Raw genomic sequence first — 14,423 nt, forward strand, 5'->3', positions numbered from 1 at the left:
CTTTACTCTCTTAACAAAAACAACAGACAACAACTTGAGTCATGTTTTCCACACTGAACAGAGAGAGAGAAAAAGAACATAGAAAGAGAGCAAAAACACGCTTCACAAGAGAAATAAAAATGGACTTGTGTAAATTAAATGTTCTCCAGGGGTTGATGCAGATGTAACATGGACTCCAGGTTAATTGTGGTTAACAAACTGGGAACTGGACTTCGGAATGCACACTTTCTCCTGAAGAGCTTTTCACCTTCCACACAATTAATCAGTTTGTCAACACCAATGTTAATTGTGGTTAAAGTAACCAGGCTTTCTATTTTACCATAGTCTGAAAGCAGTATGAAGCGGGCTTCAGTTCCTGGGCTATAGGGAATCCTGGTTTACCTTATTTGTGTACAGTGTTGGTGACCACCAACTGCTTAACTTCAATTAAAGGGGAAGGGGATTTTCATCTAGGAAGGGAAGTGCTCCAGGGGAAAGAAAGCACGTATTCCTGAGCCTGACTCCATTTTTAAAAACAAACAAACAACTGTGGTTAACAGGGAACCGGGTGCTATATCTGCATTGTCTCACTGGTTGTGCAATGGATGGCAGAAATAAACGCGTTTGAGCTGAGAGGCCTAAAACACTGAGAATGACTGCAAACTGGGTCCCTTTTCTTTAGTTCATTTCAAAACCTCCTGAGCCAATTTTGAGACATCAGTGAAATGGATGTGAATGAAAATAAGTTGTGTCAGGTGGCGACTCTGAAATCAAGTCTCTACTACAGTATATCTGTATCAAAGTTTTCCATTGTGCTAAAGGTAAGAACAGTTTAACCCTGATAAAAAAACCTATTTTTCCCACTAAGACAGAACAATATATTTCTACAGGTTTCCAACACTTCAGATGTTGAATCTCAACACTGACTTGAGTCACTCAAGGCTCTTGGTTCCAAATCCTCATTAACTCAGGATCCGTCCCTGCCAACAACATGGTAACACTTAACTCTAGAGCAAGCTCAGGGATTTTTGGAGAAAATTGTTCCCATCATATAATTTGTGCTTCATGCTTTGATCAATTTGCCTTTTCTTAGCAATGACCACAGAAATAGCAATTTATAATGAAACAACAGGGTTTCCCCCCACCCTACCCCCTTTATGACAGTTCTAGTCCCGAGCCATTGCCCTGAACACTGTAACGATGAAGCCCACGGGCCACAAGTAATACACGGCTACCAAAATGGATTACTTGGAGAATGGCAAAGAAGCACTGGAACTGTCATGTGACCCAGTATGATATGCCTTTATAAGGGGGGAAAGTCAATTATAGTATTCACCACGAGAGAGAAAGAACACTTTAGGGACTACTAAAAAGTAGGGGGAAGGTTTCCCATTCTAGAAATTCCTGTTGCTTCTGCCAGTTGTTATTAGACAAAGAATGAGCCAAGGGGAAGGCCATTCTTTGGACATTTGCTCCCCTTCTGAGTCCATTACCTTTCACCAAGAATTTTGTTAACTATCAAACTTGTCCATAAATTTTGCCGCTGAGGGTGAAACCATCCAGTTAGCATATACACTATCATTTGCATATCTTGAAAACACAGACTTAGGGCCATCGCATCTTGTGAGCGGAACGGGGCTCTCCTCAGGCCAGTTCGGGTATGACATGCCTAAAAATGAAAACAGATAATTTTTTCTGCACTGAAGAACCAAAACTTCATGTGCAGACAGTAAGGCCCTTGGCAAAACTCCCTTAAAAAAATTGCAAGCCAAATTACAACATATCCCCCCTAAAAAAACCCACCACCACCACAACGACAACAAAAAAATACCGAATAGAACTGTGTTTCAAAGGCACTGAAGCACAAGTTGTAGTGAAGGCCAGAAATCATGACAAAATAAATAAATAAATAAAGTGCTCTTCTGATATATCCCAGTGCAAGCTAATACATTTGCTTCTGATAAGTCTTTGGATCTCAGGATGATATATATATATATATATATATATATATATATATATTTCATGGGAATACAGCAGCAGATTGGTTATTGCAATGGAGTATTCCTTGTGGTATGTAAAGTGCTCAAAGCAGTAATAAGCCTACACAGTCCCCAATTCTGAGAAGTTTAAACACTTAGCATGCATGCTTTAATCCTAAAAATACGCATCCCATTGAAGTCAATAGGATTCATGTACATAAGCATCTTTAAAAAATTGGGGCCTTGGAACAGCTTCCATAGTGGCCACTGAAGTCCATGAACATCAGAGTTGTCTCTAGCTCTTCCTCCTCTTCCTGAATCACCTAGTTGTTTGTTTAATTTGGGGAGAAACTTAGAACCACTCTTTGAAAGGACCCCATCAAGTTTAAGACACTCACAAATAAAACAGCATTCAAGTGTCTCTTTGGGAACTCGAATGTAATAGCTATAGTCTAGAGTGTTCAAAGTTCGCATGCAAAGAACTTGGACCTCAGCAAGATTAGCCTGGCATTTAGCCATCTAAAAAAGAATGTCCATTATTTTAAGAGTCGAAGTATGAATTAAAGAATCGGGACTCCAAGAATAGGCCCCAAATCAGTACCTGGATGCTGAAAAATAAAAAAGAATGGGCAAAGGGGAAAAGTTAAGTGGCTTGAATTAAAGTAATTTAAAAGCGTTAATGGCATGTAGAACATTTGGTTATGAGACAAAAAAAAAGTAGGAGTTTTGGCAAGAACCATCTTTACTGTCCATCTCACCACCACAATATTAAAGCACATTCTTTTTAAGACACTTGCGACAACATTCAAAACAAGGCTTAGATGCTGACATTTTCATGAGAAACCAAAAGCATGTGAAAACAGCAGAGGTTGCTTTCATGTGGTCCTCACCAGTTCAGCTTCCAAGGAGCTACACAGCTCCATCTGCTCTGCTCTGCCTTCCCTGCATTGTAAGCTGACTCTTCCAGCCTCCCCTTTTCTACCCACACCCTAAATTCCATCAGTTAGTAAGCAGCCATGGCTGACTGGGAACTTAAAATATACAGACAACAGTTGAGATTCAGGAATCCATTAGAATAAAAACAAGAATGGACTCAACAGTGAAATGTGTGGAAAAATCCAAACCTTCAAGCAGTAAAAAAAAGAAAGTCTGTTACTTAAAATGAGAGATGCCAAATATAACGGTGCACATTAAGTGCTCCCAACCCCATAGATACACAAAACTATAGTTTTAATTGGCTATTTTCTCGCATATTTTTTTAAAACTTCCCCTGAGAGTATTTCCCTGATCTAGGAATTTTTTTTCTTTTATCATACAATATATACTTAGTAATGTTGCACGTTTTCACATCCTTTAAATTTTTTTTTTAAACACAGCTGCAAAAGATGGCTAAAGTAAGAGCCTAATGCAGAGTTTGACAGTGACAAATGAAAGAGGGGGGGGGGGGAAGAAAGACTTGCCAAGCAAATTTTGATTGGTTTCATTCAGACAAATAATACTCTAAAGGGTATTACAGAGAGTGTAAGGACAGTGCAGAAGAAAATCACTTTGGGTGTGTGTTTGTTGCTAGAATCTAGTAAATGCATGTGAAATTCTACCATAGAGTTTGTTTTCAATCCATGTGGAAGGGAGGGTTCGAGGGAGGGGAGCATTATTACAATCCACGAGGGGTGTCTCCTCTTCTGAGAGTCCATCATCGTAAAGCAGTGAGTCAGAAGGTGTGGAAGCTGCAAGATCTAAATAGTCCTAGGCAGATAAAGAGAAAGGTAGTTAACAATGAAGTTCTTTGGCTCTCGTTTCTACTCGCATTTCTCATCCCTTAAACTGAACAACAAAACGCTCAATGTGGGATGAGATCATCAACTTTTGCTTGCTGCAAGCGTAGTATCCTTGGAGACACATTTGTTTGGAGTAATACTAGACACACTTCCTTAGACATATGCTCAACTGCTACTCCCCAGGAGTGGTGTTCTTTGCCAACAAGCTAACAGTGAATCTGGCAGGCAAACTTGGAAATTCCCCCCCCCCCCCAACCAATCGTCTTATGCTTCTTCCAAGATAGCGGGAGGGTACAAACTAAGATGATCAGCACAACATGGAAACCTCTCTAAGCAATTCTTTATTCAACACTGAAGGAAGCTTATATGATGAATTTGGTCCATCAATAAAGGCCCACTGGAACCAAGAAGATTCCACCCACAGAAAAGGTCATACTTTACTTTCATGTGAAGCTTCAGAAATAGTCACAACTGGAAATGTTGTGATATGATCGCCTTATCATCCAATAACAATTCGAGTCTTTGAGTGCTTGCACATTTATATAGCCAAAACCACAACACCCACACATAAGAGGTCACATCTCTAAGAGGCCGCCCCACATCAGGGGAGCCCCAAGATTTACAGCACTACAAAAGCTATTGAGGAAAAACAGCCCAATGAGGACTCGGTGTGCCCATGAAATGCTGTTTTGACTGTTGAGAGGGGGGAGGGAACTGAAAAAGAGGTAGGAGGGGAAATGACATGGTGTCACTCAAAAAGGAGGATGGAAGAAGAGATAAAAAGGGCAGAGAGAGAGAGAGCCATCTTATTGAGAGGTCATTTTTCTGGTTTGTAGTGAGAAAACTGGGAGTGGGTGGAAAGGAAAGGTGTGTCTGGAGCATTGAACAGAAGCACAGAAACTCTCTGAACATGCATAGGATGAACGAACTGAGGCTTCCCCAAATGCTTAGAGGGCTAAAGGAAATCCTTTGGGATGATCATAAGCAATAACTACCATGATTATATATGTGTGTGCATGTGTGTGTTTATTTGAGGGTGCAAGTCAAGGAAGTTAGTAAAACTCGCCTACAGGTTATTCAGAAGCAAATGCAATTTTCCACTTCTCCCCATCCACTCTTCAACTAGGAGGGGAGGATGTCGGGCAGAGGAAGAATGGGCTCTCTTCATCCTTGGCCAAATCCCAAGCCTCTAATGGGGTCCTACGGCTTGAGAACCTGTTGCTCCTGGCAGCTGCTCTGTTTTCCTCCGGGTTACCAATGACCCAAAGCCCGCCCATACCCACTTCTGATAGGGGGCGGGGGACAGGGATCACAGAGGCTGGGAAAGAACTGAAGCTGACTGTGAGCAGCAGCTGCCAGGAGAAACAGCTTTTAAAGACACAGAAGCCTCTGGAGGGGCTGCAGGAGACGTCCCTGAATATAGAGCCCAAACACTTTAACAGGACATGCCAGTGAAGCTCTGCCTCTTAAAAGGAAAAGAAAAGCCAAATGCTTTGGAATGTTTCGAAATCTGAATGCTGGGGTGTGTGTGTGTTAAACCTGTTAAAAATACTTTTGAGAACAAAGAATCCTTCCTTTTTCCTGGAGTCGGATCTTTTAGTCCCCCATTTCATTTCCTTCCTTCTTTCTATGACCAGTCAAGAAAACTATTTTAAAATACTACTTCCTTTATTAACAACTGAGGCATATTTCACTTTCATACATTGTACTGCACTGCACTGAGCTTTGTCACTGTGTTCATTCAAGAAAGAGATGCAGGTTGTTGTGGCTCTTTGGTGAACAACCATTCATTTTCAAACACCTGTTTGTTGCAGTCACACTTTACAGTTTTAAGTATACACTGAAAGAACTTAAATTGTATGAAAAGGCCCTTTCATCTGCTTGTTTTTTGTACTTACGTCCCCTTTAATCTAAATCACACTATCTGTTTACAGACACCACAAAAAAGCATTGTGTGGTATTTGATGATATTCCTTTTCAGATGTTTTCTTAAATTAATTATCCCATCCTCTTAATTAGGTATGTCTTCCTTTCTTCTGATCTTCCAAATACTCCTTTCTTTGGACTTCTCATCTGTGCTCGTTCTTTTTCAAATATGGATGGCAGAAAATGGATACAGTGTTTTAAGTGAAATCTCGCCAATTACTGGAATGCAGATCCTTGCATTAGAAAATCTCTCCTACTAGTTTTCATGAACTCAGAAGGCACTTACCCTACTCTTTACCATCATTTTCTCTAACTCTTTACTGATCTCAGCAAATGTTGGCCTCTTATCTGGCTCCTGTTTCCAGCACCGAAGCATCAGATTGTACCTGCAAGAAAACAAACATCAAGATACACGGCGTATTAATCAAGTTCTTCTTCTTCCTCCTCTTTAGCCAAATGTTCTCTAATAAGGGACACGATCTAGTAGGGTGGTCACTTAAGCATCTCCAAAAAAACAGGAAAGCCATCATAAAGAAGAGGAGAAAAGATGACACAAATGCTACTTGATACACACTTTTAGAAATAATGACTCTAATTTAAATGGAAATATAATACATCTCACCATGGTGGGAAAGACTCAGCCTTCTCACCAGGTGCTAAGTGATACTGGCCCCTGTTCTCGCTTCTTATGATTCTTCATCATTAACCTGAGCTTTGACCGGACATCCCTTCAAATAGAGAAGGCCTTCAAATAGTGAACTGTCCTCCGTAAAGTAGGACACCTGGACACCTTCACTGGGCCTGCAGGTGAAGCAGAGGGCACAGAGGCCTTTTACATGCACAGATGGGCCCAGGGTTTAGCAGTGGCAACAGCAACACACATACACAAAGTTCTTGGCCAGTCTAAACAGGCAGGCTGCTTTTTCTCAGAAAATGTGGAGAAACCAGTAACAGTAAGGAAGTGACATGAAGGGGGAAAGGGAAAGATGCATTTTAAGATGCTTTAAAGACTAGCCTTTTCCAGCAGGCCTATCCAGATCAATGTTAAATCATGAATTTTTAAGATGTATTGATTCCTGTTCTAATGTTGTTCCCCGCCTCGATCCAAAGGGAGAGGCGGGTAAGAAATAAAATTATTATTATTATTATTATTATTATTATTATTATTATTATTATTGGGGAAGTGTCAGGATGGAGAAGCAGCACAGGAACATTATAGGTCCTGCAACCACACACTAGTTGCTTGAGCGAGGAGAACCAGGGGCCTTTTGTGTTCCTTTGCAGTTCTTGGGGCATAGCATCATAAATGCAAGAATCTTGGCAAAGCTGAACCCTTTTCCACTTGCCTCTGCTAGAATACCTTCTCCTTCATGAGAGCCACTGTGCACACACACACCCCACACACACACATTCTGATGCATAAAGGCTGGATTGTGTCCAAAGTAATTTAACAATATATGTAAAAAAAACACCACCACCTCCCACCAGAATCTTGTTTTATGCTTCCTGAAGTAATTCTCTCCTGTGCAAACAGTTAATTCATCTCTGCAAGCTGACATTCTGCAAGCTGCTGTCTGATTTTTATCTCCACACTGGCTTGGGTTTTGTAGGTTTCTTTTTATCTGTATTTTGCTATTATACAGTTGTTTTCACTGTGTTGTGTAAGCTATCCTGGGAAAGATTTTTGGGTTTTTTTGGAAGGGTGCGATATAAATCCTTAGCAGAAATGTATAAAATACACAAATACAAATTATTTTAAAGAATTATATCCTAGGCTGTTGCATATATGTGGACCCCACTGTAACACTACAGGAGCTCCCTTGGTTCGTGTGGAAATCAATTCCAAGTGAACCATTTTTTCAATAAGGCTACAATCCTATTTAATAAATAAAAACCCTATGGTTTGGAACATTAAGGCCTTAGCTAGACCTAAGGTAGGTTGACCATATGAAAAGGAGGCCAGGACTCCTGTATCTTTAACAGTTGTATTGAAAAGGAAATTTCAGCAGGTGTCATTTGTATATTCAATAAACAAAAAACCTACAGTTTACAAAACAACGTTAAGGATGTACAGTTTTCAACCAAACACCAAAAAGCAGGGAAATTGGGAGTTAAGGCTCACAACTCTTAATGCCATATCCTCCCTAAGGAGGCAGAAAATACCAGTGAAATTCTCATTCTCCCAAAGCAGATAAACCATGAGGACAGGATGGAGAATAGGATATGCAGAGGTGACTGTGGGGTTGTGCAAAACTGATGACGAACAACTTCGAGCCACCTACTTCTCTGTTTTTGTTTAGAGCAGCCCTTCCCCAACCTGGTGCCCTCCAAAGGTGTTAGACTACAACTCCCATCATTGCAAGTCAGTATGTCCCATGGTCAGGAATGCTGGGACAGCAGGATGGGGAACGCTGTTCTATATCCTTACCAAATACAGGTGCTGCACAATTTTTTTTTTCTCACACACATCTCGCATAGAGCAGCACGATTGATAACAGAAGGGGCACTATTTGTTGGAGATGTAGAACCAGAGCAAGGGCTGGCATTTTCAACTTTTGGTCAATACCCTGCCCTTCAAAGAACCAATGTTTTTTCTTAAAATGTGTTCATAGAAAATATACTGTTCACTCCCCACAATCCCTCCACAATACATCATCTCATCAGAGTGACAGAGGAACAGAAAAGGATTAGTTTGGGTGTCTTGAACGCCTTTCAGATGAGATTAGTTTGCAATCCTATACCACTTGGGGGGAAGCCCTAGTAAACTCAGTGGCACTGGCTTCTGACACTGGGGGAGGACTTTCACCTCTTGTGAGAGACGTCTTAGCATCTCTCCTCTGTCTGTGGGCCTGAGTGGAGCCGAGGCGTGCCCCAATAAACTACTGCATTTGAGAAGGGATTAGGCAGGACGTCTCCTTATTGACCTGTAAATCGAGGGGTTCCAAAAGTGACAGGGCTATGCTGACATTGGCCCTGAGATGGTAGGATGAGGGACGTACGAAGAGGTGGTCATCTCTATATGGGAAGATGATGATTCTTTGTAGTCTCCGGTACGCTGCCAATGCCACCATACTTTTGTACAGACCCTAGGTACTGTGGCCAGATTGAACGGGAGAACTTTGAACAAAAAGAGTTGGTTGCTCAGGGCAAACCTGAGGAAATAATGTGTGGCATAGAGAATAGAGATCTGAAAATGTAGTATGGGAAGGATGGAGGAGAGGGGAGTTATCTGAAACTTCCTCGGGCAGATGTAGTAATTGACATCCTGAAGGTCAAGAATATGCAACAGATCTCTGTCCTTCTTGGGGACTGTGAAGTACCTGGAGGGGAAAAAATGGTGAGCTTTTGAGTGGGATTTTTTTTTCTACAGCACCCTTGCCTAAAAGTGTGGTGATTTCTTTTCTGAGAACTGGAGTAGGACGAGTGGAACGGATGACTTTTGTGGAAGGCGTGTTTTCAGACTTGATGGAGTAACTCCACATGATGTTGGAAAGTACCCCTATATCAGTGGTGATGGATTCCCAGGCAGCTAGAAAAGGCCTGAGTCTGTTTGGGCATGACACAGTCGGTGATCAGGACACTTTTTAAGAGTCAAAGATGATGTTTGAATTGATTGGGCTGTTTGCGGTGGAAGGATCGCCTAGATTGAAAGGAGGTGTACAAACCTGGTTTAGATGGCCTGTTTGAAGCTGAATTGGGTTGGCATCGAGTTGACCACTGGTGTTGCCAGTATGGATGTGGGCAATTTGTGGAGGCAAAAGAGGATTAAGATCTTTTGTGCAAATGTCTTCATTTATAGATATGGTCCACCTGTGGACACACTAAAGAGGCCTCTGCTATTGAATGGAAGGTCCTGCACGCTTGGTCTAACTTCCTGGTGAAGCCCTGTTGTATGAAGTCGGCATCATAATGATATGCCGGGATGCCATAGCTTTGGAGTTGCAGTCAGCCATATGGCAAGCTATGCTGATCTGTTGGCTGGCAAGCCTATGAGCTTCAGGTCCTCTTCACATGAGGCTTTTATTGTGTACTTGTCATCAGTCACTCATGGAAGTTTGCAGGTACTTTTCACGACTTTGTCAACCTCTGGTGCCTCTCCTGTCATTTTCAAATTTTGTTCCGCCTTTGTTTAAATCGCTGAAAACGTAGTAATAAATAAAAGAAGGTTGCCACTTTCTCCCACAGAAACTGCTGGTAGGTTCCCATGCAGGCCTTGTAGTTCACAATTCTAAGTGCAAGAGACGCAGTAGAGCAGATTCTATGCCCCGCTGACTCTAAGGCTGAGTTCGGACGACACATTAATCAATGGTTGTTTCCCATTCTGCTCCTATTAGCACCCCCCCAGTTGATTAGCATGTCATTCGAACTCAGCCTAAGTTTCTCCCCACTGAGTTGACTGGGATAGAGTGGGTTTTTTGTTTAGGCTTCAATTAGGATGCTTCCACAGTTATAGAGTTAGGAGTGGGGAGCTTAAAGAGGAAGGAGCAGGCATCTTCTTGAGCCTTATAGAGGCTTTCTATCTTCTTAGACATAGGAGGGACTGTAGAAGGTTTCGACCATAACTACTTAATGACATGCAAGTGTACTGGGAGCATGGGAATAATTACTGGAGCACCTAAATCTGGTTATAGGCTGTTTAAAAACTGGTCCATGAACTGGTGGAGCTTTTATTTCCAGTCCTAAGGATTTTGCTATTCATAGTATCTGTTCTGGACATGGCCTGACATTGTCTGATGGAGAGAGAGAGGATTTTGATCTCCCACAGTAGCAACTGGTGAGGAGGTCAAAGTCACTACAGATGACAGGGAGGATGAGTCGGAGGAATAAACATCCTGGCCCAAAGAATATCCTTGGAATATAGGCTGGCAGGTGTTTCTGGGTTAGTAACTAGTGATGTTTTACTTTGTGGAGCTGTTGGTGGCAGTTGGGGTGCGGAAGCCAGTATAGTTAATTCTGGGAGTTTTGGCAGGATCACATCCTGGAAAAAGCTGGCCAGAAGAGGAGGGCAGAAAACGAGAGGTAAGCTAGTAAATTTAGGTACTGTGGTAGTTTGCAGTAGCTGTGCATCAGATAGTTTGGGGACCATGTGAGTCAGTGGTACATAAGTGGAAAGTGGGTCTGATCATTCTGTATAATGAGGGGAACAAAAATGTTGGTGGTGAGGGTGGTAACTGTGGGCATTTCTGCCCTTGTAGACATGATACTGCCAGGAGGAGGAATGGTGTCACTGTGGTGGAAAGTAATCCTCATAGTAGTACAGAAGACATCTACTGTAGCAACGACATCTATAGCCATTCCAAGGCATATCATAGCAATATCGGAGGAAGCTTCCTGAAGAAGCCAAGGAAGCTGTGAGGTCTCTCAGTCTCTAGGTGATCTCTCCCTACATGGAGAATAGTCCTGAGGAACATACTGGTACGGTTTGGGATTCACCTTCTGATTCCGATCCGATACACTGAACAGCATTTGGGGAGGTGTGATCCCATGGGAGTTGCAGATTCTCCAGGATTTGTGACTGGGGGAGAAATTGTGAAACCACAGGTACCAAAGGTGGTTGCTTTGGTCAGGTGTAGCTGTTTGGCTCATCATCCATCTCGATTCTGCAGGTGATCTTTTTCTTTTTGTTCTTTGGTCACAGTGCCTGGGGATTAGCGGGATGTTTGTTTTGGGACTTGGTCAGTTTGCCCTTATCAGTCTCATCAGTCAAGTCCTGAGGGCTCGGTTCCAATACTTGGTCTGAAGTCACAGCCAAAACCAATGCTAAAGTAAAGGCTGCTACTCCCAGTACTGGGGACGATTGCCTTACAGCGCTTTCGATGGATGGGGTACTGCCATTAGTTGAGGGAGAGCCAGATATGGCATTTTGCAAATGGAGAACGAGGCAATATGCAGAGGCTGATTCCGTGTGGCTGTATCTGCTGCCTCGAGGGTCTCTTCCCACAGTAGGTCATGGAGATCTTCTGTTCCTTCTGGCCTAGGTAGTAAAGGCCTGGCAGTTGGTACAAAAGTCCACTGTATGTGCCTCTCCAAAGCAGAGAAGGCAGTAGGACTGTTCGTCAGTTAATGTATCTTTCTGCTGCAGCAGGTACACTTTTTGAAGCAGGCCTTGGAGGCCATGTGCCCCACAGGGGTGAAAGCCAAAAGGGAGAACTCAGAGAAAATAGGAAAGGAAGAAAGGAGAGAAGGTTTTGCTCAGTGTCCCAGGAAGGGACAACAAAACAATTTTTCTACTACAACAGCTGTGAAGTAGAGAACATCCCAAATGTTGCTAATTTCTGTGTCGGACAAAAAAGAACTGAGAGGCAGGCGAGAGCCACACCCAGAGCAGGCACAGAGGGGGTGGGCGGGACTCCCACCCTAACTCCATTCAGGTCTAGAATGTTCCAAATGAGTGTCCTGTGCAGGCACAGAGCCCATATGTGTGAATCACAGAAACTACGAAGGAATTACTGGGGAGGGGCCATGGCTCAGTTTGATACAGCACATGCTTTGCATGCAGAAGGCCCCAGGTTTGATCCCTGGCTGCTCCAGGGTGGGCAAAGAAACAATTGTGCCTGAAATCCTGCTGCCAGTCAATACTGGGCTAGATGGACCAAAGAACTGACCCAAGCCTTAGCTAGACCTAAGGTTTATCCCGGGGTCATCCCTGCCTGCTCCCGGGATCCCCTGGGTGTCATTTACATGAACAGGGATGACCTCAGGACGATCCTGGGATAAATCTTAGGTCTAGCTAAGGCCTCAGACTAAGGCAGCTTCCTATGTTCCTGATGTGAGTAGGGTACAGGGACCCACCCTCTCCCCTGAAAGGCCAGAATGGCCCTACCTGTCATGGGTGTGTGGAAACTCAGGGCATCTCATTGATCCAAAGCAAGTGTTTGCAGAAAAGCTCAGCTGCTGTTTTGGGTTGCCTACCGGGTACATTAACCAGTTTTCTCAAAATGCATCAATTATGTTTCACCTAGCTTCTTCAGCTCATAGCCTTGACCTATTTATAGGTCTGTTTTATGCCGGCACTCATTGCTTCACATTTCATTGTTGATTATGATGGAAAGATGTGACAATGCTTTAAAGCTAGCCCGCTTCCTTCTTTCACGTAAGGACAAGTATTTCTCCCCAGATGACTAGTGCTCATACATAGCCTGCCACGAACACGATTGCTGCTTCAGAGCAAGACCTCCTATCTGGAAAAGATCTCAGACAGAGCAGCTGATCATAATACAACATGGCCATAATCGCCGAATGGAATCTTTTGAATCAGCAATGCCTGCAATTTGATGTTACTTACATTTCCTCACTGCAATTTTCTGGCTTCTCCATTCTATAGCCTGTTTTTAAGAGGTTAAACAGTCTCTCAGGTGCAATACCTGGATAGGGGTTACCTCCCAGGGTGACGATCTCCCACAGCAGAACTCCAAATGACCACCTGAGGAGACCAGAAAGCAACATTTACTAAAAGCATCAGGAGATAAAGGGATTGCATTTCCCTACTGCACGCCGGGGAAACCTATACATTTAAAATTTGACAAAGCTGTCTGTTTTCTCTACGATGATACAAAAGCAAACGTTTAAAAACAGATATGAAAATGAAATTAGGATTTTAGGGTTCCAAAATCAAAGTTGAAGGTGCAGCGGTCAGATAAGATAACGAAATTTAGGTTCACACTGCAAAACCTGCGATTTTTATTGCACTTTTGCAGAGCTGCACTTTGATATTGCACAATCCAAAGAAGGTTTGGCAAAGCTTTCCCCTGAAACCAATGGTGCTGAAATTATTTAACTGTGTATTGTGTGCTGGATTTAAGGTATGCCTAATGATTGTGGCCTATGTGGCAGGGATTGATTCATCAGCCTTTGGCTTGGGATTCACATACTGTGTTTAACTCCCTGGGATTCCTCCAAAAACCACACTTGGAAACTTTCTGGCAACTGTAACCTTTTTCTGCTTCACCGTTTTTGAGAAATGACTTCAGCCAGAAACTTGCCTGCAAAAAATACTTGCATATATGCAAACTGTTTGTATCATTTGATGGTTTGTAAAGTCCTTTTACTGGTCTTAACAGACCATTATTAAGCGTAGAAAGAAAATGTCTGCAACTTCCTTCATGAAAACCTTTCATACTGTGTTAGGAGTCCATCTGTTCTCTTTTCATGCCCTTTATTTGAGTTAATGTCTCCTCCACGCAATATTAGCATTCTCTCTATAACTATGCCAAACAGGGTTTGCAGTGATTTGGATTTTATTTCTAAGGACCTCACTTGTTTACGTATATTTATATTTATTTCTTGTATCATTTCCCCTACATTTATCCTCACAACTCTTTGAGCTAAGTTAAGCTGAGAGATAGTGACTAGCCTCAGTTCACCCAGTGAATGGTACGGCATAGCACTACTTTGAATCCAGGTCTCTTTACCTAAAATCTGACACCTTACCTAGAGGATCTCAGTTTTAAGTTTCCTTAAAAAGGAGGAGGAAGACATTAGCACTGGTCAGTTTTTCACACACATCCAGCTGTTCGTTGAATTTATAACTTGTGGACACTATCAAACAGAACATATCCCTACACTTCCCATCAGGGCTGGGCAAAGCTGGTAGTAGGCCCAGGCCAGATGGGAAATGTAGGCCCCATTTCAAACTGCTCATTAAGTATTTTTTAATCAGTTCTAAATACATACGAACTAGAACGATTTATATATATATATATAAAAAAGGTAATGGCAAGCACTTTTATTCAAGATGTACATAAGACATCACTTCTTCACA

The 14,423-nt window shown here is 42.5% G+C and overlaps 1 protein-coding gene across 1 annotated transcript in view; it reads right to left on the reverse strand.

Moving 5' to 3' along the window:
* Window positions 1-1,134: 1,134 nt before the first annotated feature.
* RET (ret proto-oncogene) overlaps window positions 1,135-14,423 on the reverse strand; it is a 153,180-nt gene continuing 139,891 nt past the window's right edge. The window contains exons 17-20 of the mRNA XM_063133160.1: window positions 12,948-13,085; window positions 5,949-6,048; window positions 3,557-3,704; window positions 1,135-1,648 (exon numbers count right to left, since the gene is read on the reverse strand). Of these exons, the coding sequence (XP_062989230.1) occupies window positions 1,491-1,648; window positions 3,557-3,704; window positions 5,949-6,048; window positions 12,948-13,085 (544 nt within the window). The 3' untranslated portion in view covers window positions 1,135-1,490. The remainder of the gene's footprint in view (window positions 1,649-3,556; window positions 3,705-5,948; window positions 6,049-12,947; window positions 13,086-14,423) is intronic.

The sequence above is a fragment of the Elgaria multicarinata genome, chromosome 8, assembly GCF_023053635.1.
Source record: "Elgaria multicarinata webbii isolate HBS135686 ecotype San Diego chromosome 8, rElgMul1.1.pri, whole genome shotgun sequence".
NCBI lineage: Eukaryota > Metazoa > Chordata > Lepidosauria > Squamata > Anguidae > Elgaria > Elgaria multicarinata.